Genomic DNA, 27,713 nt, shown 5'->3' with positions numbered 1-27,713 from the left:
CAAGTTTAAAGTTTAATAAAAGTAGCCAGCATTCACCTCAATTCAGCATGAGGTTCACACTTGCAGCTCTTCTGTTTCGGCTGGTATCGTTAGCTGTAATTCGTGTCAAGCTCGAGGATCAAAAAACTCACATTTCCGGTATCTTGTTTTCAGAATAAAACAAACTTTAAACATCATGTCCAATAACAACATAAAATGCAATTTATATCTACTTTTTTATATTTATATGCTTTATTTAATTTCATGTTGTTTAAAATACATTATTTTTCGCGAACCATGTGGTTAAACCACTTCTACAAACATGAATGTTGTGAAGCTCTGAACTTTGAAGCCACACTCATTCATTTCCCTGTATTGTTCCCGCAGGCTTGACACACCTACGGGCCATGCTGCACGTGTGGGACGTCACTTCCGACGTCACACACCGCCCGTAGAAGCTGGTCTGTCCGTAAAGTAGCGCTCCGGCTTCTCATTGGCGGGCAACACACGCCAATCAAACACGGGGCGTCGTGGTCCTGCAGCGCGGAGACGCGCCTACCGAATACGCGATTGGCCGTGTCGTGCTAAAACCACACCCTCTTAAAAATCCAACCCCGTCTCCAACTTTTCCCCGAGAGCTGAAATGAAATCCTTCGGGGGAAAGAGAGAAATTCACCGTTTTACTCATGAATCAGGATTCTTCTCCACTGGATCAACAAGTAAACTGTATAGACGCTGGAGTCGACATGGACTGAAGTCCGTCGCATAGTTTCGACCAATCAGATTATCTCGAGGGGTAAGTCGAGAAACTTTGATGAAAAATTGCACTTTTTAAAATTAAATAGGAAACGACAGACAGTTGTCTATTTAAATATCACTGTTATAACTGAACAAGGACAAATTAGCAGGAAAAACGTTACCGGTTTCTCAGATGGCCGTTATTCGGTAGAACCTGATAAATTGATTTAGTCGAGGACACTCGTGGATGTGAATACAGCACAGTCTCTACTGGTTGCCATTACTCATACATTTATTGTTGAACCAAAACAAAATAAGTGATGCTATTTGTATCTTTTGCTGGCTGGTGTTTTTGTGAATTTGACTTTACAGGAAACAAAAATACATGAGCTGTGATGTATTATAGTTAATTCAATTTAAAGTACCACAAACTATTTAAAGTTTCACCTTTTGCCTCAGAGTGGTTTTTAAGTTTCTGTGTGAATCATGACATTTTTTATTTACATTTTTTTTTTGGGGGGGGGGGGGGATCCTTATCTTTAGAAAATCTAAAAGCATCTTATAATACATATTACCGTTATTGGGTCACATCACCAGTCCACTACCCAAAATCACAGGGAAGCGCTCAGACAGCACATTCTCTCTCTCTCTCTCGCTCTCTCTCTCTCTCTCTCTCTCTCTCTCTCTCTCTTTCTCTCTTTACGCTGAGGCTGACTTTACTCGACAGGAAGTGAGACAGAGAGACAAAAAGAAACTCAGAGTCAGGGTTCAGGGGTCAAATGGCCTTTAGTGTTTTCCGCATCCTTTCATCATCGCTGTGGAATGATGCTTGAAGAAAAAATGATTCAATATATCTGTCCTCTATTATAGAAATGTGACAAATATTCTCACAAGATGTCATTAATTAAACTCTACAAAACCGGGACTTCCAAGGAAGGGTGAGCGAATCAACGTCCCAGAAGACGAGCTGAGCCGCACTCTCCATAAGACAACTACAACAAAGGCACTATAATAATATAATATTTGTATCAGTCTAAATAAAATGCTTTATTCAATTAATCCTTAACAAAAGACTAGATTATGAAGAAATTTTTACGAAAGCGAAAGCATTTGCCAAGAATGTTTTCATTAATCAAGTTAATCATTAATGGCAAGTGTTCCATAAAAATTCACATTAAAACTTAATAGGGCTTCCCAGTGCTAACTGCAGTTTATTGAAAGTGATAAAAGGTAATATAAAGTGTTGTTTTGACAAAATATCTTCGAATAAAGTACATTTGTATTCCTTAACTGCTCACAGCACGGCTCATCCATATGCAATTAAGTCGTGTTGTGTTGTTTTGTTTTGTGGGATTAGACCCCCCCCCCCCCCCCCCCCCCCCCTTGCCTTCGTCAGTGTTCACCGCAGCAAAACAGGCAACAGAAATAAGCCTGTGGAAACCTTTTTTTTGTTTGTTTTTTTAACGACCTCCCTGCACACATGTTTGCAGTCTCTTTGTGAGCAGGCCAGGCCGGTAATGAGAGGTTATTACTTGGAGGAGGAGAAAATGCTGACTTTTCTATCTTCCTCCTCCTCCACCAGAGATCCTCATCTGTCCCTCTAATCTCATCTCCTCTCCTCTCCTCTCCTACCATCTCCTCTCATCTCATCTCCTCTCATCTCATCTCCTCTCATCTCATCTCCTCTACTTTCATCTCCTCTCATCTCATCTCCTCTCATCTCCTCTCATCTCATCTCATCTCCTCTCCTCTCCTCTCCTCCTACCATCTCCTCTCATCTCATCTCCTCTCCTACCATCTCCTCTCATCTCATCTCCTCTCATCTCATCTCCTCTCATCTCCTCTCATCTCCTCTCATCTCATCTCCTCTCATCTCCTCTCATCTCCTCTCATCTCCTCTCATCTCCTCTCATCTCATCTCCTCTACTTTCATCTCCTCTCATCTCATCTCCTCTCATCTCCTCTCATCTCATCTCATCTCATCTCATCTCCTCTCATCTCCTCTCCTCTCCTACCATCTCCTCTCATCTCATCTCCTCTCATCTCATCTCCTCTCATCTCATCTCATCTCCTCTACTTTCATCTCCTCTCATCTCATCTCCTCTACTTTCATCTCCTCTCATCTCATCTCCTCTCCTCTCCTATCATCTCATCTCCTCTCATCTCCTCTCATCTCCTCTCATCTCATCTCCTCTCATCTCATCTCATCTCCTCTCATCTCATCTCCTCTCATCTCCTCTCATCTCATCTCATCTCCTCTCCTCTCATCTCATCGCTCTCTCTGTTTACGTAACGCCTGTTTTCCAACGACAGAGTTGGACAAAAAATTTTGGATATCTCTTTGTATCACTCCATAAATCAAAAAAAGCTTTTGACATGTTTTAGGAATGAAATGTTGTATGAATCAGGTTATGAATGCTATATGAACAAACCCCTCTGTGAAAACCTTCAGGATATAGAGAGGAATGAAACTGTAAAGTTTGGTGACGTGAGAGCTGCTGAAGTGGAGAAAAAACTCAGTTAGAGAAAACGGCCTTAAAGATATGGATTGTAAAAAGAACATATTTCCCACAGGAGGCACCCAGCTGATCGCAGGTGTTGTCTCTCACTGCTGCGCGTTGGTCTTCCACAGGGTCGGGCCCGGCATGGCGGAGGGCGAGGAGGCCATGAGCCAGGAGGACTGGAAGGAGAAGTGCGTGGTCCTGGAGGCGCTGCTCATGAAGTTCAGAGTGCAGATCGTCAAGATTCGAGAGCTCACCGCCGACAAGGTGGGTTCGAGTATGCGTCGTTCTGTAAATGTGTTGTTGAAAGCGGTTAACGATTGTCTGAGTGATGAAACGTGTGGGGGTGTGAGGGCGGAGGGATTGTATTTACCAAACGGGACGTCCTCGCTCGCTCTAGCATCCTTTTATTTAAGAGATGCACAGCTGCTCCAGTGTTGATTATCGATCTATTAGTGCTAGTGGAAGTAACACCGACGCACGATTCAAATGTGTTTACTGACAGAGCAGAACAGATGTGAGATAAAAACAATGCTCAAAATCAAATCTTTTGAATGAGCCAATCAGAATATAAGAGGCGAAGAAGAAAACACAGTACCAAAAACCCACAGTATTACAATCCTGTGGTTATGTTCATTTAGTTTACTGTCCCGTCAGATCAGATAACCAATCACTTAACTGATTTCTGTTCGAATTCACATAGTAACGTACCACGTACTAGCATTATACTGCGTACTAAATGAACGATTATGCCATTTACCAGCCGACTGTTCATGCTGAAGTAAACTCAAGCACCGTCATCACATGACATGTATCGATCGGGGCACTGCCGGTCCGAGCTACCGTTCAATGAACATTGTTCATGGGGGATTGTTTATTCAATGTGTTTTCTACATTACATAATACATGTGAGCTACCACGTTTTTCCTCTTAACTGTACCAGGCGGCAACCTCTGGTTCTGCCGAGTGAAGCCAATGAGGAAGTGTCTTAAAACGTGTATTATCTCTACTGACCAGCAGGGGGCGACTCCTCTGGTTGCTAAAAGAAGTCTGATTGTATGGAAGTCTATGAGAAAATGACTCTACTTCTCACTTGATTTATTCCCTCAGTAAACATTGTAAACATGAGTTTATGGTCTCAATCTCTAGTTTCAAGTCTTCTTCAATACAGCATGATGTTCATTTAGTAAATGATGGTCCATTTAAAGTAAAATAGACCATTAAGCAGGGTGTGCTTTAGGGCGGGGCTTACTGTGATTGACAGGTTGCTGCCGCTATCAGAGCCGTATACGGCATCTCTACGTCATTCCTCCTTATTCTAAATATGGTCACTTCCGTTTATCAGTTACAAAAAAAAACATGCTGATGCCAAAAACGCCAAACTGGAGGCTTCAAAACGGCAGTCCTCAAACCAATGGGTGCCTTCACGATGACTACTTCCACTTCTTATAGAAAGTCTATTACTGTAGCTTAAAGCTACCTCAAGGAACTTTCATTGTGTGTTGATTTTGGCGGTCCCTATGAACGAAAGTGGTTAGTGTTTCCGAGGACTAGACTCCCTTTAAAAAAACCTCTAATTTTACTGCAGCAGGCTTCTGACAGTCTGCTACGCGCAGTCCTGGTTCTGGTTCTCCCGTGCCTCCCTTCCCTCCAGCGGGCCCAGCGATACGGTCTGGGTCTCCAGCAGTGTGAGCTCTGCAGGTCGAAGGGGGCAGTGAAGCCGGATCTGGGTAACGCGTACGCAAAATTTGGATACTACGCAGTTGGAACTGGCTACATACTCAACTTTACACACTTAGTGTGAATAGTATGTTACTATGTGATTTTTAGCACAGCCCTCGTCTCCTCCGAGATGCTTTTGAAGGGGTTGGGACCTCCTCAGAGATGGAGACAGGCTGGAGGACGGAGCGAGGACGGGAGAAGCCAAGAGTACCTGAATGTAAAGCAACTTCTGCTGCGATTACTGCCAGCCTACCTATAGGAGACATTTCTACTGCTGAAGCAGTGCACTACTTGTTTTGCATCAGCTACTTAATAACAGACGAAACTTGGTACAAAATAGTCCTGAATGAGAAGAAAACTCCGGGGATCCTGCAACCAAAGACGATGTCAAAATTTTGAAAAAAATCATGCCGACATCACCAACATGCCGTCCTTCGCTCTCCAACAGAGAGTTGTGGTGGTGTGTCGGGCCGTCCCTCCCTGCACTGGGCCGGCCCAAACCGCTCAGTGGCCTAGATCTGAAGCCGCTCTCCAGGGAGGCTGATTAGAGCTCTAATGTAAACAGCAGTCTGACCGCAGGGCTCCGCCACGCACTGCATGATGGGACTGACCCAGCTCCAGTTGATTAAAGAGTCAAAGTTAAGCTCAGCCGGACAGCAAAACAAAACTCCCGTAGAGACTCGGGAGAAAGATCGGCCCTTGGTGGGTTTTCTGCAGCCCACGTAGCACACGTGCTGTGTTTTTAGTCTTATCCGTCCTGCTCAACAGCTTTGAATTTAGCTCTGTCTAAAGGGCTTTTCCACTCAACCACCATAAAACACGCCATTAAAGATACAAAGGGTTCTAGAATTCAGCTCGGCGTCACCGGTTTACTTTTCCTCCTGGAGTGGTGTTGACTGTTAGTTTAGCAGGTTAGTGCTCAGTTGTCAGTACCGTGTGCCAGTTTAAATGTCAGCCTCATGCTGGTTTGGGTTTCCCCGTATACTGTAACATGAGGCCTGTGAGTTCGTTGTAAATCTGACGGAGAATAGCGGCAATCCTTTCATTTTACGGCATTGCGCAAGACCGCCGATTTAGTTCCCAAGGATGCAGAGTTAAGCATTTTCTCTTCATCTTCCTACTGACCAAAATACTTCTGCACCACAGAAATCACATGTTCAATATCTTCTATTTAAGATCGATTCCTTTTCCAGTAATTGAAAAGATTCAAAGATGCAGCTAAGCTTAGTCACGTAGAATGAAAAAACAAACCTGGAGAACTGTAAATTCTCCAGTAAACCCAAACTAGTTGCATCATATCAGAGATGATTGAAACAGACTTTTAGACACACATTGCCAAGTCATGCAGGATCATGGATCGTGATGTTTTTCTGCAGCCATCAGAATGTAACACAAAGCTATTTACACTCACGTAGGTTTGTCTTAGAATGACCCATCACATTGCGCTCACTGACCGACCGCCGATGCTATGAGCTCATCATGTTAACATGCAGAACCCCCTGCTGATGGGTTTTTTCTCTCTACTGTGGCTCCCACCGCCTGAGCCAGAGCTTGTTGTTTTTAAAAGCAGTGCGGGGGCGCATGTACGTCACTACAAAATCCCCCTAATACCCCACGGTGGAGGTGGGCTAGTAAACAGGAGGAAGGTGTCGTTTTGAGTGGCGAGTCACTCTGTTGTCGAGGCCTCTGGTGCTGAAGAAACTGCAGCTTTGGGTCCACTCGTTGATTTTAAACGACTAGTTGAGATGTTGCTCGAATGGTCTGATTGAGTCAATCGTATGTTAACATTAATGCGGGTAGACTTGGCAAATTGCTGAAGTCCTAGAAAGCCTGAGCGAGAGAGATGGAGAGAGAATGAGGAGAAAGAAAGAAGAAATGAGGCATTGTGTAAAGATTGAGCCGCCCAGGGGAGGAAATACCCCGTTTAGTAAATACGTGCGTGTGTGTGTGTGTGTGTTCCACGAGAACTGAGTATGCAAGTTGAAGCAGTCAGATATTTTCACTGTGTATGCACGAAGGTCAATACAGAGTCATTCATAAACAGTTTTTAGCATAGAGTGAGGACTCGCGTGTGCAGCTATTTGGAAGGGACGTTAGTTTCGTCCTGCGGGGCCTCCAGCCGTAACAGTCAGCTACACATCTCACGGCAGAGACAAAGAGGCCGTGTGTGTCAGCCTATCCCCTCCTCCCTTTCAACGTAACACACTCGCTGATCATTTTCACTCCATCTCCACAGTGAACCTCGTCCCTATAAATAGTGTATCATCTGCATATTGTATGAGGGGAAAACGCAAATGATGAATGACCTAATCTTTCAAAACGTCTCACAGAGATATATATAGTCTCACTTTTTAAAGGTTAAATCATTTCTTAAAACAGGTGGCTACACTGTAGTTTTTTAGCAGACGTTACCCAAACAGGAGGAAGTGGTGCAATGGTTGGGGACTATTTTCAGCTGCGGATTAATACACATTTGGTGCTCCGGGGAGTATTTTCAGCAGCAGGACGGCGTACGCCTCTTTTCATGGAATTTGTGTGGAAAAAAAAGAAAATATGTATACTTATCCTTTGGGAACTACACCCATCAGACTACACACACACACACACACACACACACACCTAACCATACTGTACATACAGTAGACATACACAAAAACCACTAGTGGGTGGAGTGGCATATTCTGGTTTGGTCCTCCATTCTGATTGATTCCACATTTTGAAAGAAGCAAAACATCCTCCTCTGTGGAAGGTGGGGTTTGCTGTTCCAATCACCGTCACTGTGAACGTCATTGAACACATTAAACTGGGGTGGTGGGGGAGGGCCATTTTTTTTGTTTTCGGGCCATATACAGAAAGATGTAAGGAGTCAACGTACCAAAAATAGTGAGTGTGTAGTTTTCAACAAGTTACTCTGCAAAAAAATCAACCTAAAAACCCCATGTGGCATAAAAAAATAATTTTCTAACAGTTAAACGTTTGACATTACAGAAGTTTATTGGTGTAAGTATTTTTATGTCTGCTGCTCTCCGATTTAATTTAAATTAATTCAATACTTTTAAACTTTAATACAGTGCACGGCCTTAGTGTCCACTTAACATATGAAGATATGTGTAAATCCGTAAAAACATCCAAAAATCCGTTAAAAGTTCAAACAGACAGAAATGGCCAAATATGTGGTTTCTACTCATGGATGAGATGTAAATCTGTAAGATGGAACAGGAAAAACATTTAGTCTAAATCTGGTGCTTAAACGACAATGTGCAACGTACATACAGTGCAATTTATAATTCATTTTTGTTATTTATGTTCAAGCCATGTACATATATCACACAAACATCTGCTTTAGATTTTCACCACCACATAGATGCCGACGACCAACCTTGACTTATTCAGACTTCTTCTTGCTATAAACACAGTGTGTCCCGGGTGTCAAAGGAGACTTGTTTTTGAGGTGAGTTTTAATAGCGTCGGACATATTTTGACAATGAACATATTTGAACTGTAGTTTCACAGCGTCGGTGAGCACGTCCTCCTGAGAACAACTGTGACTACATTCGGTAAAACTTCTTGGTACAAAAACCTGTAGGTCAGCAGTGTGACTCGCAGCGTCTACAGAGGGAGGCTTTGTGAGCTGGCTGTGGATGGAGCGATGGGGGGAGGAGGGGGAGGGCGTAGTCCAGGATGGAGGTCGGCCACAGAGCGCCAGTTGTGGAATTCCAGGAATGGAAGTTGAGCTGGAGTTTGGATCCGAAGCAGGGGGAATGGACTGCACGGAGGTGATAGAGTACCGTTTGGAGGTTACATGGAGGCTGAGGGAGAGAGAGGGTCACGTGTGTGTGTGAGTGTGTGTTTGTGTGTGTGTGTGTGTGTGCGCGTGTGTGCACACCCAGGCCTTATTCATCCTATATATAACATACAGAATGAGGAAAACATACACTAGCTGCACGCATCTGGTACAAAGGAGAATATCATCATCAGACATGTGTTTATGTGTTGTCGTGTGTGTGTGTGTGTGTGTGTGTGTCTGTCGTCTCTAGCTCCAGCGTGCTAAAACCCCTGTAATTAACGCGCCGTTCTCCGCCAGATGCTATATCGGTTATAGAGACGTGGTTTGTGGCGCAGCGGAGGATCTATACAGAGCGCGCTCGTGTGACTAATAGTCGGCTTTTGATCAACATGGAAGTGTGCTCAGCGTAAAGTGATTCAGATCAGGAGGATTCCCAGAGTACCTCCTTTCATACCTTTGTTTTTTTGTTTCGTGAATGGGAGCTTTTAGTGGCGTAACATGCCATCACCACCACCAACACCGCCGCCGCTGCCGCACTCATTTTTATCGGCCAATCACGCGCCGCATTCAGTCGAAGAGCGCTTGCACCGATTGGCTGCGAGCACAAAATAGTCGGTTCTTTTCTAGGTCCGGGTATAAAAAGGATCAAACGCGGTTTGTTGTCTGACTGGAGACGTTTCGATACTACTTAGTTTTTAAGGTGTCGAGTACAATACTTTATTTTGTTTGTTTTTATCAACACAGAACGGTAAATTGGGTCACAGTATCTCCAAAACCTCATTGTTCCAGGCCAAGTGTGGACGTGCAGAGACATAAAGCCATACCTTCTTGTCCACAGAATTCTCCAAAGTCCCACTGTAGAACAGTGAAGGCCTCGCTTCCACGTTGATCCAGAGAACGCTGTGCAGTGGAAACTCTGAGCGGCTCAGGCTCAGGGTGTGGCCACTTTTTTTTGGACCGAGCTGGATCCGCTGCTCCTGGTCTGGTTCTCCGGGAGTCAACAGACGCAGAGGGAGCAAAGCTGGAGGAGCAGCTAAACACAGCTTCAGCTCGTCACGCTGTACTTCACACTCGCAGTTTGGTCATGGAGCGGAGCAGCACTCGCTTTAGTTAACTCCAGCGCTAATTTGTTGAGTTCTACAGAGCATTTAACAGAACCACCGTGGACGCCAAGCAGCTGGCAGCAGCAGAGGACATCTGACATTTGTGTGTTGGCTGCAAGTCACTTTCCAGTTTGAAAACGTTGGACCAAGTCAAAATACAAATAAATGTTGTGTTGTCCACAATGGTTTTCCATCATACTTTATGTATGTATGATCGTGAATGAAAGTATTAAATGGCATTCTACGTGCTACACGTGGCTGAGTACGATACCAAACACAGTTGACATAAACGGAACCCACTTAAGAAACACTGTCTGTGTCTGTCAACTATATTTTCTGTCACCAGCCAATGGTTCACTGGAGAAGGTGAAGCTCTGTTTGCCGTATTCACTCCACAGTAAACGACTTCCTTCTTTATCTCCAGTACTTCGTCCTATTCTTAGCTACATCCCATCCTCTGGTGTATCAGCCCATTTCCCCCCCACAGGGATTGTCAGAAGTTCCCTTATAATCTACTCTAATTTGCACATATGTGCACACGGAGCAAAAGTATTCCAGCCACGGTGGTTGCAGAGTTGCTACACAGAGAACTTCCATCCACATATTTTGCCTCCATGAATCCGCTGAGGCTCGAGAGACTCTCCTCCTGCTGATTCCGCCACTTTGAGCCGATGAATTTCAGAGGAATGCTGCTCAAGAAGTCGTCTCTCTCCTCGATTCCCTTCTGGGCTTTTTGTCCTTGTGCACATGCTTGTCCATCCGTGTGTGTGTGAGACCCTTAAGTGTTGCTGCAGTTTTAACACACTCCTACCAGGTTCCACATGCTCGGCTCTGATCTCAGCAAACAAAGAGCCGGTTGTGCCTTTTACAGATGTGACACCTCGTCATTATTATGAAGCTGCTTAAAGGTGCTCTATGCAGCACTTCTGTAGAATTTTGAAGAAAAAAAAAAAGTATAAGTGTTTATTGGAGCCAGAGTACAGCGGAGAGAGGCCCGTGCAAGAGGATACGGCCTCTGTGCATGGAGGATATGCCCCGGGCATCGGAAGCTCTTTTGCAATGCATCCTGGTACGTGTAGGCGCTGCCGGCACCGCTCCGCGAGCAGGAGAAACCCAGCTTTCTCTGTGTCAATATAGCACTCACTGGGCTGAATTCATTGCTTCAATGGACTACATTTACCATGAACACCGATCGGACATCCACAGAAAAAGGTGGCATATTTTCCCTTTAAAGCATAATTGATAACATGCAATTACTGCCGTGAAGCTAACGATTACAATTACGATACAACCGCTGAGATTCCGAATTGGACAAAACAAACATTACTTGAGCATAAGAAGAAGTAAACAACGATGAGTTTGTCGAAAATATCAGTGGATTGTGCGACAAATTAAAGCAATTATTAGATTATTATTATTATTAGAGATTTCGTATAAGGAGGAACTTGTTGATAAATGCATAATATGTAAATGCACATTTTAGATACATCGGTAAACTTTGAGAATCCTATTTGTGATTCTAAACATTCTTTTGAGCCATAAATGCCAAAAGGTCCAGCTGCAAAACATCTGCATCTGTCTTTATCTGGTGCTGTTATGTTTGGCTCGGGGACTGAAGGGGAGTTGATATTTAGTAAGATATTGTGAGAATGAAAACTGATTAAACTGAAATAAAATATTGTGTTCTTGGTTTCCCAGATTCAACAATTGGAGACGCAAGTGATCGATGCCGAAAAACGGGCCTTCACCGCTCACCAGCAGGTCAGGATCCAGACTCAAGTGCGTTCACTCGTGTGTGTCGCTTATGTGCATATGTAAGGCGTGTACGTGTGTTTCCAGGTGCAGTGGATGGAGGAGAAGCTGAAGGCCCCCGACAGTCAGTCGGGAGACTCGGAGGTGCGTCTGTTCCGGCGGTGCCAGGAGCTGCAGGCCCTGGTGCAGGAGAAGGAGGACGCCATCGCCCGGCTGGAGCAGCAGCTGGAGGAGCAGGTAAAAGCAATAGTGCGTGAGGAACTTCATTCAAAGCTGGCGGATGCCAAGGTGCAAAAGAATGTAGAGCGAGATATGGCGTGCGGTCGGTCTTCGCAGTCACAAAGACACAAACTCTATATCCGAAGTATTGTCACACTGTGTCTTCTTTCACCAGAAACAGATCCGACATCAGGACGCCAAAACGGTGGAGGAGAAAGCAGCTAAGATCAAGGAATGGGTGATGCTGAAGTTGTCAGAGGTAAATTAAATGATGGCATTAGATTTCAAGTTGAAATGGATGGAAATGTGGCAAAAATGTAAGCTGGGTGGTGAGTTAGGGTCACCAGTATTTCATTCCATTCCATTAATCCCTGGGTCCAAGAAAGGGGCTTTTATTTTGAAACACGTTTCTTCTTCAGTTTGAGGTAGAGAACGCAGCGTTGAGAGAAGCCAACAAGCAGCAGGAGGCTCAGATTGGGGAGTTGCAGACACAAGTGCAGTGTGAGTTTCAAATCTGTTTTTCATGTACAAAACTAGCTCGATGTTGTTGTGATAATAAAGATTTTTTTGTCCGCAGCCTTCGAGCAGAAGAGCGGCGGTGGGCGAGGTGTCCTGTGCAGACCAGGTGAGGCCCAGCGTCTCAGCAGCCTGACGTTCGGCTGCTTCCAGGTGAGGGGGAAGAGCCCCCAGGTGCTCACTGGACCGGCACCCTGCCAGAGGACCCTCAGCACCCAGGGGGAGACGAAGGGCAGAGACGCAACCGGTAAGTCACCACAGATTCACAGCTTTGGATCCGGAAAACTGATTCTGGGCGAAACAGGACGCTGGAAAGTGACTCTGACGACCTTTTTATGTAAATTAACACTCTTCCGGTGGTGGTACACTTCAGCCTCTTGTGGCCGAACTGAGTATTACAACAACAACAAATGATCCTAACAAAGAGAATAATTATTTTACACCTGTTGGTTATGTATTTTCATGTTTGCTTTGACAGAGAAGGGCGGCAAGCAGACAGCCTCCTCGGGGACAAACGGTGAAGTCCAGAGACCAGAGCAGACCGGACCTCTGGAGGATGACAGTGCATCTGAAAGCCTGGATGAGAGCACACGTGGACCCGAGTCTCGTGGCATCTCCTCCGTGCTCTCCAGCGCTGCATCAGATGGAGAAGGAGGAGGAGGAGGAGGAGGGGGAGGTGGTGGTCTAGAGTTCAGCCGCCCCGGCAGTGAGACCTACCTGACTGCTTCGGACGACAGCAGCTCTCTGTTTGACGACGACATGCAGCACTCTGAGAGGCCCGGCTTCGGCCTGCTGGGGTTGCCGGATGGGATGCTGGGAGGGTGTAAGGAAGAGGAGGAGGAGGAGGAGGAGGCACACAGGGTCAAGCTGGAGGACCGCACCTCCGAGGAGCTCAACAAACGCTTCCAGTCCCAGCGACTCGACTCCTCATCCTCGTCCGGCGAAGCCAACACCCCCAGCCCCATCTTCACACCAGCCCTCACCCCTAAACGACCCAACCCGCCCCAGGACCCCAGGGATAACCCGGCCTCGCCCAAGCAGCCCCGGCTGCGGACCCCGGCGGGCTTCGGGTTGACGAACGCGGCTCTGGCCAAGAGACACCTGAGCCAGCCCCCGATCAGCACCGAGGCCGCGCACGGGCGAACGCGCAACGCTCTCAGCATGCTGCGCCCACTACGGCCACAGGAAACGGACCTCGACCAGGAGCAGCAGGTTGGCATGGAGACGGGCAGGGACACGCCTCCTCAAGGCTCACGGGCTGGGCCTGCATTTCCAGATTTGCAGACCTCAACTGGTCCACCGGAACCTGGTCCGGAGATCAGCTGTGACAGCTCAGCTCCCCCTACACCCCCCTTACACAGGCTGCCCTCCTGGGTAAGACAATCTAAACTGAGAGCATCATGAAGCTCTCCACTGAAATGCACACGCATCAAACAAAGACATCAGACTAAAAAATCTATAGATAGAGCTGTCTCAAGGCAAGGTCAAACAGTGGAATATTTTTAATATATTATACACTTAAATAGATATTGATTTTTTTCTTTAAATGGGCCTTTTTTTTAGGTGCTAAAACACATTTTGTCCACAGGAGTACATTACTTTGCTCCCGTGCTGGTACTCAAACTGCAGGTAATACACTGACTCTGGATAAGTTAAGATAAGATCAGAACGAGATCCTCTAAGAACCTCCCACAACCCCACTTCAAAACACCTGAACTATCCCTTTAACAGAAATACTGAGTTTTCAGCCCATAGCTGGTGAGTGTAATATATATAGTGACAAAATAATGCCAGCTGCAGGTATCGATGCACAGTAAGTCAGAAGATATTCTCCTACCGGTAGAACTTATTGGGGGATAATTCAGCAAGTTCTTTTTCCCCAACAGGAGAGTCGCATCTATGCTGTGGCTAAATCGGGAATCCGTCTGTCTGAGACGTCCTGCACGGACCCTGCTAGCAAAGGTGAGACGGGAACGAGTGAGGATTCAATCTACCAACAGTACTGACTAACTGACCTGTGATCTGTATGTTGCAGACCCCTCCCTCCAGTCCTCCTATCCCGCCTTTGTGATGTACACGTCCCTCGTCTATAAGAACATGACAGCTCCGGTTTACACCACTCTGAAGGGGGTGAGTGTTAAACGTCTCTACGAGTTGGCTGTTCTTTTTTGTGTGTTGACCATCGCCCCTCTCTCTCTCTCTCTCTCCCTCTCTCTCTCTCTCTCTCTCTCCCTCTCTCTCTCTCTCTCTCTCTCTCTCTCTCGTCTCACAGAAAGCCACCCTGCTGAGCAGCAGCCCGTTCTCGGACGAGTCGTCCAGCTCCGAGGAGTTGTCCAGCTCGGGGGAGGAGGACGGCTCCCTCTGCAGCTCCCGCGCCTCCTCCAGCTCCCGCAAGGACGGCAGCCCGCGCTCCCTCAAGAGAGGTACAGCACGTCCCAGGACGTTTACCGCCGCACTCACTCAATGAGGCTGAACGAAGCTCCGTGCTCCGTCGTCAACTTTGCTTTTCCTCCTCCTCTTCCTCCAGCTGTGTCCATGTCCTCGATGACATCAGAGAGCGACTACGCCATCCCTCCCGATGCCTACTCCACCGACACAGAGTGCTCTGAACCGGAGCAGAAGCTCCCAAAGACCTGCTCTTCAGCCGGCGACAACGGCAGGAGCGTGAGTCCTGAATGTTGTTCTTTGGGAGACCGGTCTGTTGATCGTCTCACCCCGGCGGCAACCTCCAGTTCCGACGAGTGAAGCCAAAGTGCCTTAAACTTAATGACTCCACTTCTCTCTTGATTTATTCCCTCAGTAAACATTGTAAACATGAGTTTATGGTCTCAATCTCTAGTTTCTAGTCTTCTTCAACACAGCATGATGTTCATTTAGTAAGTTATGGTCCATTTAGAGTCAAATAGACCATAAAGCAGGGTATGCTTCAGGGCGGGCTTACTGTGATTGATCGCTACCGGCGTCTCTACTTCACTCCTCCGTATTTAGACTCCTCCGCAGTCTAAATACGCTAATTTCCGTTCACTGGTCAATGCTTCAAAACGGCAGTCCACAAACGAGTGGGTGACGTCACAATGACTACCTCCACTTCTTTTATACAGTCTATGGTCTCAGGAGGACATAACAAAATAACTCATGTCAATTACGAGCTCCCAAATGAGAATACAAAGTCAATTCAGAGCAATAATACCGCAGTAGTTCCACCAAATTCATCCGTCAAAGCTTTCTTTTGTTCGATAGATTGGAAAATGTCCTTTCTGCATCTTTTAGGAAATTCTAAAGAGAAACCTTTGTTTTTGTAAATGGAAGAAGTGATATTGTCTTATGCGTGATATTGTCTCAAATTTCATTCCCCATCTTGTGTCCATACAGATTTACTTTTCTTCATTTACATTCTTGTTTCTTGTTGCTCTTGTTTTTTCACATATAACAGAACTACATAGACTATATTTTAGACATTAAGTTAAATAAAGTAGTACCACGACCTCGATCTGTTTTAGATTAACCTCTGGATGGTAAGAGGGGACATTTCTGTCGTACTACATAGAACTGAACCGCGTCGTGTCTTTGCAGGAACCGATGGAGAAGTCCGGCTACCTGTTGAAAATGGTGAAGACCTGGAAGAAGACTTGGAAGAGACGCTGGTTCGTCCTCAAAGACGGAGAGCTGCTCTACTACAACTCACCCGTGGGTTTTATACGCTTTTATATCTTGCATATATTTTTGTCTTTTATATCTTTAGCGTCTCGCTATTTAAGGTGGTATTTATCTACCGTTCTGTTCCCACAGAGCGACGTGATCAGGAAACCTCAGGGTCAGATCGAGGTCAACGCCACCAGCAGCATCGCCCGCGGAGAGGGAAAACAAGTCCTCCAGGTATTTTTTATTTTTTTTGTCCATCCTCGAATATCTACTCCCTCAGAATTATGCTATCCTGTTTTGCCCAGTGGTGTTTTTTACTTTTACTTCACTACATTTTGCAAAGAAAACTGATACTTTGACTCCGATACATTTCCCCTGAAACCTTCGTTACTCGCTACAAAATCAAATCTATCTTTAGAAACAAAATGAATCATGAGACCAGCGTCGGGGGCTGTGGTGGAACAGAGACTGCAAGCAAGCAGGTTTGGTGAATCAGTGGTCCTAGCTTACAAGTTAAATCATTGGTTAATCACGTTAATGCGCAAAACAAGTGCTCTCAAAGCCGCGGTGTTTAGATTCCCAGTGATGCCCAGGATGCTATATGCTATAGCTAGCGGGCGACAACACGAGTAGAACTCCACACAGGACGGTGGGATGAGGAGAGGTGGATGGGTCAAACAAACACTGGTGTTTCCTCCAGGAGGCCGCAGTTTGTGCCGTGTGTGAAACGAGAAGCCAATGTTGATTTACTTGTGACGTGACTTCCGTACTTAAGCAACGCCACTTCCGTAGATATTTTAACGCAAACCACGATCTTTTCCTAAACCTAACTAAGTAGTTTCATCGCCTAAACCTTAATTGTTTCCTGTGAAGATGGAAGTTTATTTTGAAAAGACAGTATGCATGTAACAAGCGAAAACAGACTCATGTTGCTGGACTTTTGCAGGAAAAACGCACGAAAAATGAGGAGTAACTTTTCGTAAGATATCAATAAAACGGGGATGAATTTATATCATTGTATAAAGAGACATGAGAAGATCAATCTCATGTCTGTAAGTTAAATCAGCTATAATCACTCTTTTAAAGTGATTAGTGACTCGTCTAAAACATTTTAAAAAGGAATAACTTCAATAGAATCATTCTATACAATGTAGCTTCTTTACATTCTAATAGAATGTAAAGAAGTTACATTGTAATACAATGTAGCTTCTTTACATAGAATGTAAAGAAGCTACATTGTATTAGAATTGTCTTCTGAAGATGAACAGGACATTTTTCAGTTTCAAGTAATGACTGGGTTGTTACTTTCGGTGCTGCTTTAGTATTGATCATGTTTTGATATTTGAGTCATTTTGTGGATGATCAGATGGAGTTATGATGGTAGCAGTCGCCCAATTGCAGATTCAGCTTGAGCAAAACCTTTGCCTATTGTGTTCAAATCAGGCCCATAGGAGTTTACAAGGCAGGTGTCCTTTCTCACAACACTGACCTGATGCATCAAGTGGACATTTTTTGCTGAACACAATATTATGCATTTGCCCTCTACATCCTCTAGTCAGAATGAGCATACTTATAAACGCACTGTTACAACTCCTTCATAGTGTCATATTGCTTTTCGGAGAATTATGATGATAAGTTTATAGTAGATGCAAAAGTATACTTATGTACAATATATTATGTTGAACATTGTTGCTCCTGGACGGATCACAGCCAACACAATTATTTTCAACACAGCTCCATGTCCTTGGTCATGGTGCCACAGCACTTAAAAGAATAAACTTCATAATTCTCAAAATTCTGACCCTTTGCTTTTTTATTAACAGCATTTACTTGTACTTTTACTTTCAATACTTAAGTACATTTAATATCACAAAATTATTTTTGATACTTAAGTACACTAAATATCAGATACTTTAAGACTTTTACTCAAGTAGTATTCTAATAGGTGACTTTTACTTTTACTGGAGTCATTTTCCAGTAAGGTATCTTTACTTTTACTCAAGTATGGCTTTTGGGTACTTTATACACCACTGGTTTTGCCCATTGTCGCCGTGTGCACCGCAGGTAGTGACGGGGAAGCGCGTGTACTACCTGAAGGCCGACTCCCCCAACCTGCTGGAGGAGTGGCTCCGGGTGCTGCAGAGCGTGCTCAGGGTGAAGGCTGCCAGTCCGCTCTTCACCCAGCCCGATATTCGCCCCGGCATGAAGGGACTGCTCGTCAAGGTCCGGCAACCTTCAAATGTCAATCTCTAAATATGACCAAAAATGAAAAAGGTGTTTCACAAACATTTCTACATCTTAAGTGAAATGTGTCCTTGCTCCATGGCAGGTGAAGCACGGCTACTCCAAGCGGGTTTGGTGCGCTCTGATTGGAAAAACCTTGTACTATTTCCGCAGCCAGGAGGACAAGGTGAGATTCAACATCAAATCTTAAGGTTTGCAGGATGTGGGGACAGAACTGTAACGCTCTGGTCGGGTAAATGTTTTTTTTCTTCTTTTTTTTGTCACACTTTATTGTCAGAATCAGAATCACAATCAGCTTTATTGGCCATGTATGTGTACGCATACATGGAATTTGACACCGGTTTCCACTTCGCTCTCGATGTACATAAAAAGGAAACCTGCTTTTTAATCCCACTAGCAGGTTTTGTGGTTCAGAGCGTTAATTTGTAAAAAATGTATCAGGAAGGAGCTTTAGTTCAGAGGTGCAAAAAGCTGTTATCCTTTATTTCAGCGTGTTCATGTGTGTGCTCTCAGTTCCCCCTGGGTCAGATTAAGCTGTGGGAGGCCCGGGTTGAGGAGGTGGACAGGTCGAGGGACTCCGGTGACGACCTAAAGGCGTGTGAGCGGGGCTTACAGACGGCCCCTTTCACCCTCGCCATCCATCCACAAGAGCAAGGGCCCACCTACCTGCTCATCGAGTCCCGCCACGAAAAGGTCGGTGTCGCTCCGGAAGTTCGTCATTTTTTTTCTTCTTCTTTTTTTGTCATTGTTGCAATTTTTCTGCTCTACAATTTTATTTATAAATCTAATGCAAGAATGTGACTATTTATAGGTTCAAACAGAGCTGATCGAACCGGACCTGATTCTGTGCTCATAATGTCTATTTCCTGTGCCTCTAGTGTCACTGATGTTATTGTGTGTCGCTCTGTAGGATTCGTGGCTCTACCATCTGTCGGTGGCAGCGGGCACCACAGTGGGGAAAGTCGGCACTGAGTTCGAACAACTGGTGGGAAAACTCTTCCAACTGGATGGAGATCCAAGTAAACATTTCTTACAAATGTATTTATTGTTTGTTGTGTCTTTCATTGGGTTGTGCTAATAGCCTGTGGAAGCCCATGTGCGTCAGTAAAAAATAAGACTTGGTCTTGTGATGGAAAAAAAGAGACCCTATAAATTATTGTAATGAGTAGTATATTAATGACATTATCAAATAATAACTTAGTAAACTTTCTCAAAATAATGACTTAATATTGCAAATGAATGACACAGTATCTTGAAGTGATGACTTAGTATCGCAAAAAAATTGCTCATAACAGCTCAGTATCGCAAGATAATGACTTAGAATCAAATTATAATGATTTATCTCGAAATTATGATTTAGTATCCCAAAACACAAGAAACTTGTTTTTAGATACGAAGTCTTTATTTCGGTTCCTCGTTATAATGACTTACAGGATCCTTTTTTTAATCACATTGGCGAAAATGGCCTTCCATAAATAGCTGATTGCATTTTTTTTTACTTTCAAAATAAATATTTTTCATACATCATATTACATCACAACATTGATCCGCAATAGTAACCAACACAAAAGGGAGGGCGTTAATACTCACTGTGTAAACAATTAAAGCATTTTTCTTCTTGCTTGTTTTCCTGATATACGGAATGTGTGTCCGTGTTAAATACAACCCTAAACTAGATGAGGTGAGAGTGGTTTCTACAACATCATCATCAACCAAAGTTTTATGATACAAATCAGTGAATTCATTTCTTCTTTGTCTTTCCAATATAACGTGCAAAACAAGATGTGGCGAAAACGTACTGGTAAAAAATACTCCAGACTGAGTTTAGGGTGTACGTGCAGTATGTCTTCCACTCTGTTTGTCACTTAACTTTGCTTCGTTCATAGTTATTCTAAATATTTCATACGACATATATATATATTTTATTAACTTGTTTGACATGTTCTCATTATTACCTTCAGCTAGCAGTCTCTCTCTCTGTCTCTCAGACTCCCAGATCTGGAGACATCCCATGTTGTGTTTCAGTAAGGAAGCCCTGTTGTCTCCTCTCACCACCCTGCCCTCACAAGCTCTGCAGACCGAGGCCGTTAAACTCTTTAAGGTACACACGCACACACACACGCACACACACACGTACACACACACACACACACACACACCCACACGCCCACACGCCCACACATAGCATTGATGTGCCTTCTTTTGTCCACAATCAAAGAGCGATATCTCGTCTGTCTTTTAAAACCCCGACCCTCGTCTCTCCTCAGACTTGTCAGCTTTTCATCAACGTGGCCATCGACGCTCCGGCCATCGACTACCACGTCTCGCTGGCCCAGAGTGCTTTGCAGGTGTGCCTGGCCCACCCCGAGCTTCAGAACGAGTTCTTCTGCCAGCTGATCAAGCAGACCCGGAGGAGGCAGCCGCAGGGCCATCCGGGCCCCCTGCAGGTTTGCATTCTCGCCACACGGTGGCAGCAGTGGCTCGTGTTACTTACTGGAAAACGCTGACGTTTGAAAGGACAGGGTGTCTGAAAATGTGTGTAATCATCAGGGTTTAACTGAGAACATTTTTGTTTTAGGTGCTTAGAAAAAACATGGTTTCACAACTCCAAACAGTTAAAAATCATTTCAGGCTATATATAGTTCAAAACTAAAAGTTGTGTGATCTCCCATAGCCTATAACCAGATATACCAGATATACAAAGATGCAACAAGGAGAAGCTGCAGCTTTCCAGTCCGTCTCTCACACGTTGCCCTGATGCTCCAGGTTCTTTCTTTGCAGATTCTCTGTCTCATATTCAGCTTGTTCTGACCTCGTGCGTCATTCTTTAGGGTTGGCAGTTTCTAGCCCTGTGTGTCGGACTGTTTCTGCCTCAGCATCCGTTCCTCTGGCTGCTCCAGGTTCACCTCAAAAGACACGGAGACTCCAGGTGAGAAAACACCAGGCCCCCCTCCCCCAACGTTAGCATGCAACATGACCTTTGCAAACACCAAATAGAAGAAGCACTGCAAAAAAAACATGATCAAGTCTGGAAATCTTGTTTGTACTTCTATTAACTACGCTGATTATTTTCAGTCATAATTAATGTGGCCATCATTTTCTCATTAATCAATTATGTTTATAAAATGTTCGGTAGTTTCCCAGAACCAATGTCTTGTTTTGTTCAAGATGTAATTTGCACCGAGCAGACAAACCCTCACATGTGAGAGCCTGGAACCAGAGAATGTTTCCAGTTTTTTACCTGAAAAATGACCAAAAACCAAATAAATCAATTATCGAACAAATTAGTTCATATTCTGTCGGTTGACTAAAATGAATTCTGTGCTTGGCCCGAGTTGTCTTACATATAATAATGAGATAATGCTGACATGGCATTATCATGGAGCCAGCCTTTTACAGTCAGTTAGTAAATCATGCTGTACTTCCCTCCAGGGATGTAGTGACGGGTAAATGAACTTGAACTCAGTTTATATACCTCAGTTAAGTGCAATATAGTTCTTTATGTACAATCACCAGTATTAGAACTTAAATTACACTCAAATAAAGGGGAACTCCACCAATTATAGACATATAAACACATTCAGTTGACTCATCACAAGTACCAAGATTAATTAGCACTAATCTCCAAACATTTATCAGCATAAACATGTGGGGATCAATAACTGGATTGATCATTATCATTGAGCAAACACAGCGACATTGTTCAGATTGACGGTATGTGATTGTCCTTGATGTGCGCACCACTTCTGTACCACTGCATCCTCAGGACAGAGGTGGGTAAGTATGCCATCTACTGCCAGCGCTCCATGGAGCGGACCCAGCAGAAGGGCGAGAGGCAGGTCAGGCCGTCCCGTATGGAGATCCTGTCCATCCTACTGAGGAATCCCTATCATCACTCCCTGCCATTCAGCGTCCCTGTCCACTTCCTCAATAACACCTACCAGGTAGTAATACACCAACACAGAAAGCTAGATAATAATAATAATAATAACAGCAGTGGCTCCTTCAAAGCTAGTTCAGTTTGCCTCTCGCTGCTTCATTTATCACATAAGCCTCAAGTCACGCACAGTTTACACATAAAGCGGTCCACTGTAAAGAGTCGCTGTGTGTTTAATGTTCATGTCATACTCGTGCGCCCATACTTCAAATTCCCTTTGCTCCTATACTGTACGCTCTGAGTCAAGGTTTCTCTGGAGGGAGTGTTTGTTTTTGTCACTCCCTGTCTCTCTCTCTCTGTGTGTACTTGCTGGAAGTGATGACACCACAGCCTAGTATCAGCTCTGGGCTTATGTAAATCTGCTTCAGGACTGACTGAAATACAATACCAAAGGAAATATTGCGACATGATTTCCATTAAATGTTGTAATATCCCTTCAGGTTGAACTGTAATCATGTTGTTGGTCTTCAAATGCAATACTTTGGCCTGCAAACCTCCTAAGATTCCCATCAGCCCCAGCTGTAGTTTGTGTATGGTGCTAAGTAGCACACGTTAGCATTAGGCCTGTGCCCCTCAAAGTCGATTAGTCGACTCATCGGTCGTTTTGGTGTCGGTCGGCTGGGATTTATTTAGTTCGATTAGTCGTTTTTAGGGTTTTTCATCCTGAATGACTTATTTAAAAGAAACTTACAAGCACATATCTGGTAAACACACAAATCAAAGTGATGTTTTTGTGTGATTCGTAATGTATAAACTCAGTTTTACAGATCGGTCGATTAAATGAACTAAACGATGAATTCAAAATCAAGTAAGGAAAGCCACACAGCTACTTCTTCTGGGATGAAGAGATGACAGGAAGAATGCTTCCTTTTATCTGCTAAGCTTTAGCATGTTAGCATTGAGCATGTTAGCTTGCTGTTGTTAGAGTTTAGCTCAAAGTACAATTATGGCTAAGTACAGCCATGCAGAGCTGCTTCTTGTACATGTTGAGATGACAGTAACAATGCTTCCTTTTTCCTGCTAAACTTTAACACGTTAGCATTGTCACGGTGAGCATTTTAGTGTGCTGACGTTAGCATTTAGCTTAAGGCACCACTGTGTCTAAGTTTTAAAAAAAAGGAGCTTAACTGACTAGATTGCATTCCCATAGGTGGTGAGCTTCGATGCTTCGACCACAGTGGACGAGTTCCAGTGTCGCCTCAACCAGGACACCGGCATTAGGAAAACGGGGTTATCTGGTTTCAGCTTGTACACCGACGACCCCACCGGACGAGAGCTGGAGCACTGCCTCCAAGGAGGCATCAAGGTGCACCTTCTATTCATGCGATGGTTGATCTTTTTAAGATATAGGCAGCCTTGGTTTCCTTGACACTTAGCGATAATCTGTCGCCTTCATGCCGCCCGCAGATTTGTGACATCATCTCCAAATGGGAGCAGGCTTCTAAGGAGCAGCACACTGGCAAGTCTGAAAACACCAGGACGGTCCGCCTCACCTACAAGAGCAGGTAGAGAAGGACCCAGCTGCTTCCCTCCCTCATCCTCCTTCTCTTTGCTTCTTTTTCACAATGTTTTACCACCTCTGTCCGTACCTTTCCATCCGCAGGCTGTACTTCTCTCTCCAGGTCAGGGGGGAGTCAGAGAGGGAGAGGCTGCTGCTGGCTTATCAGACGAATGAGGCCATCGTCGCGGGACACTTCCCTGTCAACAAGGAGCTGGCTCTGGAGATGGCTGCCCTGCTGGCCCAGGTCTGAAAGCTACTTCTTTTTTTTTTCTTTTAAATGTTTACAATATGTCCTTTAATGGGATACGTCACTTAAACAGTGACACATATTTCACATATTATTGTTTGTTAGACCAGACCCCACCTTAAAAACAAAAGAATACAGTGTAACACTCACTGTGTCTGTGTTCAGGTGGAGTTTGGGGACTTTGAGCGTCCCTTCTCTGCTCCTGGACCAGCCCAGACCAAGTCTACCCAAACCCTGAAGCAGGTCCTGGACAGATTCTACCCGAAACATTACCGCAGGACCACGTCTGAGGAGCAGCTCAGGTACCAGAACACACTGAAGCTGGCTCAGTCCACACACGTGTGTGTATCTATTCTGTTATATGGCGATTTAATGTGATGTTGTCTGTGAGCTCAGTTATAATGTCACAATCTGTTGTCACCATCATAAAGTGTAGGTTTCAATCACAGGAAGTTGTTTCCTGGCAGTTTTAATTTGTATTTCCTGTCACACTCCTAAACACACAGCAACTGTAATCGGTTTTTGCATCATTCAAACAAATCCAATCCGATCAGACCTCAGTGGAAAATAGTTTGATTCTACTCTGAAGTTTCCAATTCCACCCCACCCCCCGCCACTCAGGCAACTGCTGCAGCGTCTCTCCGCCCGCTGGGCCTCCCTCAGGGGTCGAAGTTCCTCTGAGTGTGTGAGGATCTACCTGACCGTTGCCAGGAAGTGGCCTTTCTTTGGTGCCAAATTATTTGAAACAGAGGTAAGTGTGTGTGTGTGTGTGTGTGTGTGTGTGTGTCTGTGTGTGTGTGTGTGTGTGTGTGTGTGTGTGTGTGTGTGTAAACAGTGTGAACAGTAATCTCTTGTTCATTAAGGTTATTTGTCAATGCCCAAATAACAACAAAGTAACTGTCAGAGTTGATGCATCTTTAATGTGATCTTCCAACAAACAAACAAAAAAAGTTAGCTGTTAGGAACATTTTATATACGGAAATAAAATAAAAACAAACAAACTCATTTCTGTACACAGAAAAGAAGGAAGTGAGAATTGTGAGGAAGGAAATAGCAAGCTCTGTACAATGTGGTTGTTCCTAATATTTTATACCAGACGATGCAAATCAGAACAACACTTCACAAATGACCATAAAGCTGAGCCCCATTGCATCATGTCACAGACCCGGAAGTTGTTATTCCACAGTTTGACCACTATTGCTTCAAAGCCCGGCGCTCTTCCTGGGGCCTTGCTTCTGTCCAACCCCCCCCACACACACACACACACACACACACATATTTGCTGTCCCCTTGTTCGGACCACACCCATCTTCCAACACAACCTTCATTTTGATCTCAACTACACATCTTTTAAGTTTGGTGACTCCACAGACAGACAGACAGACAGCTGGATAATAAGGACTACAAACCTCCTTTGATTTGTAGTCCCCGCGACAATAGGTGTCTCCAGCACCACATTTTCTCATGATGACTCACGCCCATTTGCTCACAAGGTTGAAAACAACACCAGCGTAGGACGGTAATTAGCACCTCGCTGACACAGCGTCAACAAAAACCGTCCGTACTGTACTCACACAGGGGGTTTCCATTTTTGTTTTGGTCACTGACAAAACATACAGTGATGTCAGTGATGTGGCAGTTGCGACTGTGGTGTGTTCACAGCGCTGGAAAGTACCGGCTCTGGGAGGATTCAATGATTCAATGAAGTCATAGTTGTGCTTGTAAATAGTTTAGTCCACTAACATCCATACAGCATACAGTCCACTTCATGTGTCCCCTGTTTGGTGAGGATCAAGGACAGTGACATTGAAATATGATTGTGTTGCATACTGTTTGTATTTACTCTCAATATATCTTATTGTGGTATATTATGAAATTTAATTAGGAATTGATCTCTCTTTCTGGTTTTAGTCCATCACTCCGTCTCCAGAGCAGGGTGCACGCGTTTGGCTGGCGGTGCATGAAGACGGTATCAGCGTTCTGGAGCACAACTCTGTCGTAAGCATCTCTGGTGTTAGACCTGCCTGCAACTGTCCAGGTCGTGATACCGTTACTGACAACAGAGGTGGTATCTACAGTATAAGTCACGCAAACAGCGGAGCGTGAAATGGTTCGGAACATCAAATGGACTCATTTGATGTTCCGAGTGTTTGGATGCTGAGCAATGAGCACATAGCGATGCAGTGGTTTATTTAGGAAGCTCTAAGAAGCTAGCATGCAATAAAATCAATCAAATGCTCAAAAAATCCACATTTAGTTTCAAGCGTTGTGCTCCACCCTCTTCATGTCAAATGTCTGTGTGTTCAGAAGCCGCTGGCGTCCCACTCGTACAAGAACCTGATGACGTTTGGGGGCTGCAAGCAGGACTTCATGCTGGTTGTCGGACAGAGCATCGGTGGCAACGCCGGCAAAGACAAACCCACGGAGAAACACCTGTTTGCGACCGACGCCTCAAAGGTTAGTGAGAGATGAACCTTTTCGTTTCACCCTCCTCATGCTGGTTTGATGCAGTTTCGCTGGATCTGTTTTGCATGAAACAAAAACACATTCAAATCACACAACACAATATTACAAACATGTCTGTCAGCTTTGTGCAACACATGCTTGAAAGCAGACGAGTTCCTGCTGAATGTGGGCGGTGCCAAGTGGGGTCAACCACACACTTGTTTGCTATTGGTTGAGAATCCGACTTCGCCGGTCACAGTTCACCAAAGTTGAACTTCATGTGATGCGTATGTGCAAATTTTCTTTGACCCTTCGCTCGCAGGCAAAACTTCCGGTTGATTTATTCCCTCAGTAAACATTGTAAACATGAGTTTATGGTCTCAATCAAGCTTTAAGTCTTCTTCAATACAGCATGATGTTCACTTAGTAAATGATGCTCCATTTAGAGTCAAATAGACCATAAAGCAGGGTATGCTTTAGGGCGGGGCTACCGTGTGATTGAACAGTCACTGCCTCTACCAGAGCCTACCTGGCGTCACTACGTCACTCCTCCGCATTCCTAGTATGGCAACTTCTGTTCAGTGGTTGCAAAATAGCCAAGATGGCCAAATTGCCGAACTTGAGGCTTCATAACCGCTGTCCACAAAGCAATAGGTGACGTCACGATGACTATTGAGTGTTCACCACTGTGTTACCTCCTTCTTCCATAGATGGTGACTTAACAGACACGTTAATTCAAATGAAAATCTTCAATAATTACTAGCTCTTTCCTGCCATCGTTATGTCGCCAGTCTTTGGCTGAAACCGACCACATTAAGGATTTCTCAGCGGAGTCACAGTCTCTCATCCCCTCTCTCGTTGTGTTTCGCCAACAGATAAGAGAGATCACCCTCCTCGTCTCCGGTTACGTCAACAGTGCTCATCAGCAGAAGGCCGCCGCCCACCACCTCTCCGCCCCGGCCCTGATGGTGGCGCAGCCCGTCAGTCTGAAGAGCAAAGAGCTGAGGAGCAAGTCCCCGCCGGCGTTGGGACGCCCCAGCAAGACCCCCACGCTGCTGTGACGGCATGGAAACTCAAACTCTGAGAAATCTTCAGTGAGCTGAGCTGCCTTTTACCTAATTTCAATTTGAAAGATGGACTCATTCACGGCTGCACTCGGCCTGATTCCATCGTCACGCAGCTCCTCTTTCTTGTCAGTCCGATCCTGTAGATTTATCTCACATGGGCTGGATTCATTTTTGGTATGTGCAATGTTCACTTCTCTGTCTGCCGGAAGTGATAAGCACTGTCACCCCAAACCACGAGTGCTCAATCCAAATGAGTTTAGGCCTCATAATCTCAATAATCTATCCGTGCTGTGCGCCACATTTTGTAGAGCTG

General features: G+C 44.8%; 2 protein-coding genes across 8 annotated transcripts in view; one reads left to right on the top strand and one right to left on the bottom strand.

Annotated features, from left to right (window-relative positions):
- Positions 1-115, bottom strand: part of thada (THADA armadillo repeat containing) — a 97,545-nt gene extending 97,430 nt beyond the window's left edge. For all 6 annotated transcript variants that reach the window (XR_012947529.1, XR_012947530.1, XR_012947531.1 and 3 more), the window contains exon 1: positions 37-115. The gene's annotated coding sequence lies outside the window, so the exon portion shown is untranslated. The remainder of the gene's footprint in view (positions 1-36) is intronic.
- A 3,247-nt stretch (positions 116-3,362) lies between these two features.
- plekhh2 (pleckstrin homology domain containing, family H (with MyTH4 domain) member 2) lies at positions 3,363-27,413 on the top strand. Of its 2 annotated transcripts, none has more exons than XM_076077040.1 (29): positions 3,363-3,485; positions 11,529-11,591; positions 11,670-11,819; positions 11,977-12,060; positions 12,221-12,302; positions 12,379-12,564; positions 12,796-13,691; positions 14,204-14,279; positions 14,353-14,447; positions 14,590-14,740; positions 14,845-14,981; positions 15,891-16,004; positions 16,107-16,193; positions 18,024-18,182; positions 18,289-18,369; positions 18,717-18,896; positions 19,114-19,222; positions 20,192-20,304; positions 20,471-20,650; positions 21,035-21,132; positions 21,970-22,147; positions 23,291-23,446; positions 23,548-23,645; positions 23,744-23,885; positions 24,054-24,190; positions 24,510-24,639; positions 25,800-25,886; positions 26,196-26,345; positions 27,209-27,413. In XM_076077040.1, exons 1-29 carry the CDS (start codon positions 3,363-3,365, stop codon positions 27,392-27,394), a joined length of 4,428 nt encoding a protein of 1,475 aa, XP_075933155.1. In that variant the 3' UTR covers positions 27,395-27,413. The 2 variants fall into 2 exon arrangements, with proteins under 2 accessions (XP_075933155.1, XP_075933156.1); XM_076077041.1 differs by having other exon boundaries at positions 12,379-12,585; positions 12,853-13,691.
- Positions 27,414-27,713: the final 300 nt, after the last annotated feature.

This window comes from Anarhichas minor, unplaced genomic scaffold, assembly GCF_050575085.1.
Source record: "Anarhichas minor isolate MPS153535 unplaced genomic scaffold, ASM5057508v1 ptg000058l, whole genome shotgun sequence".
Lineage (NCBI taxonomy): Eukaryota > Metazoa > Chordata > Actinopteri > Perciformes > Anarhichadidae > Anarhichas > Anarhichas minor.
Note: the sequence above shows the minus strand (reverse complement) of the source record. Positions and strands in the feature narration are given on the sequence as shown.

What these genes read in the sequence shown, in the direction of transcription:
- plekhh2 (XM_076077040.1), top strand. Translation starts at nt 3,363, where the DNA reads ATGGCGGAGGGCGAGGAGGCCATGAGCCAGGAGGACTGGAAGGAGAAG. An exon ending in TTTACACCACTCTGAAGGGG is followed by an intron (nt 14,448 to 14,589) that starts GTGAGTGTTAAA and finishes CTCGTCTCACAG; the next exon opens with AAAGCCACCCTGCTGAGCAG. An exon ending in GCCATCCGGGCCCCCTGCAG is followed by an intron (nt 20,651 to 21,034) that starts GTTTGCATTCTC and finishes GTCATTCTTTAG; the next exon opens with GGTTGGCAGTTTCTAGCCCT.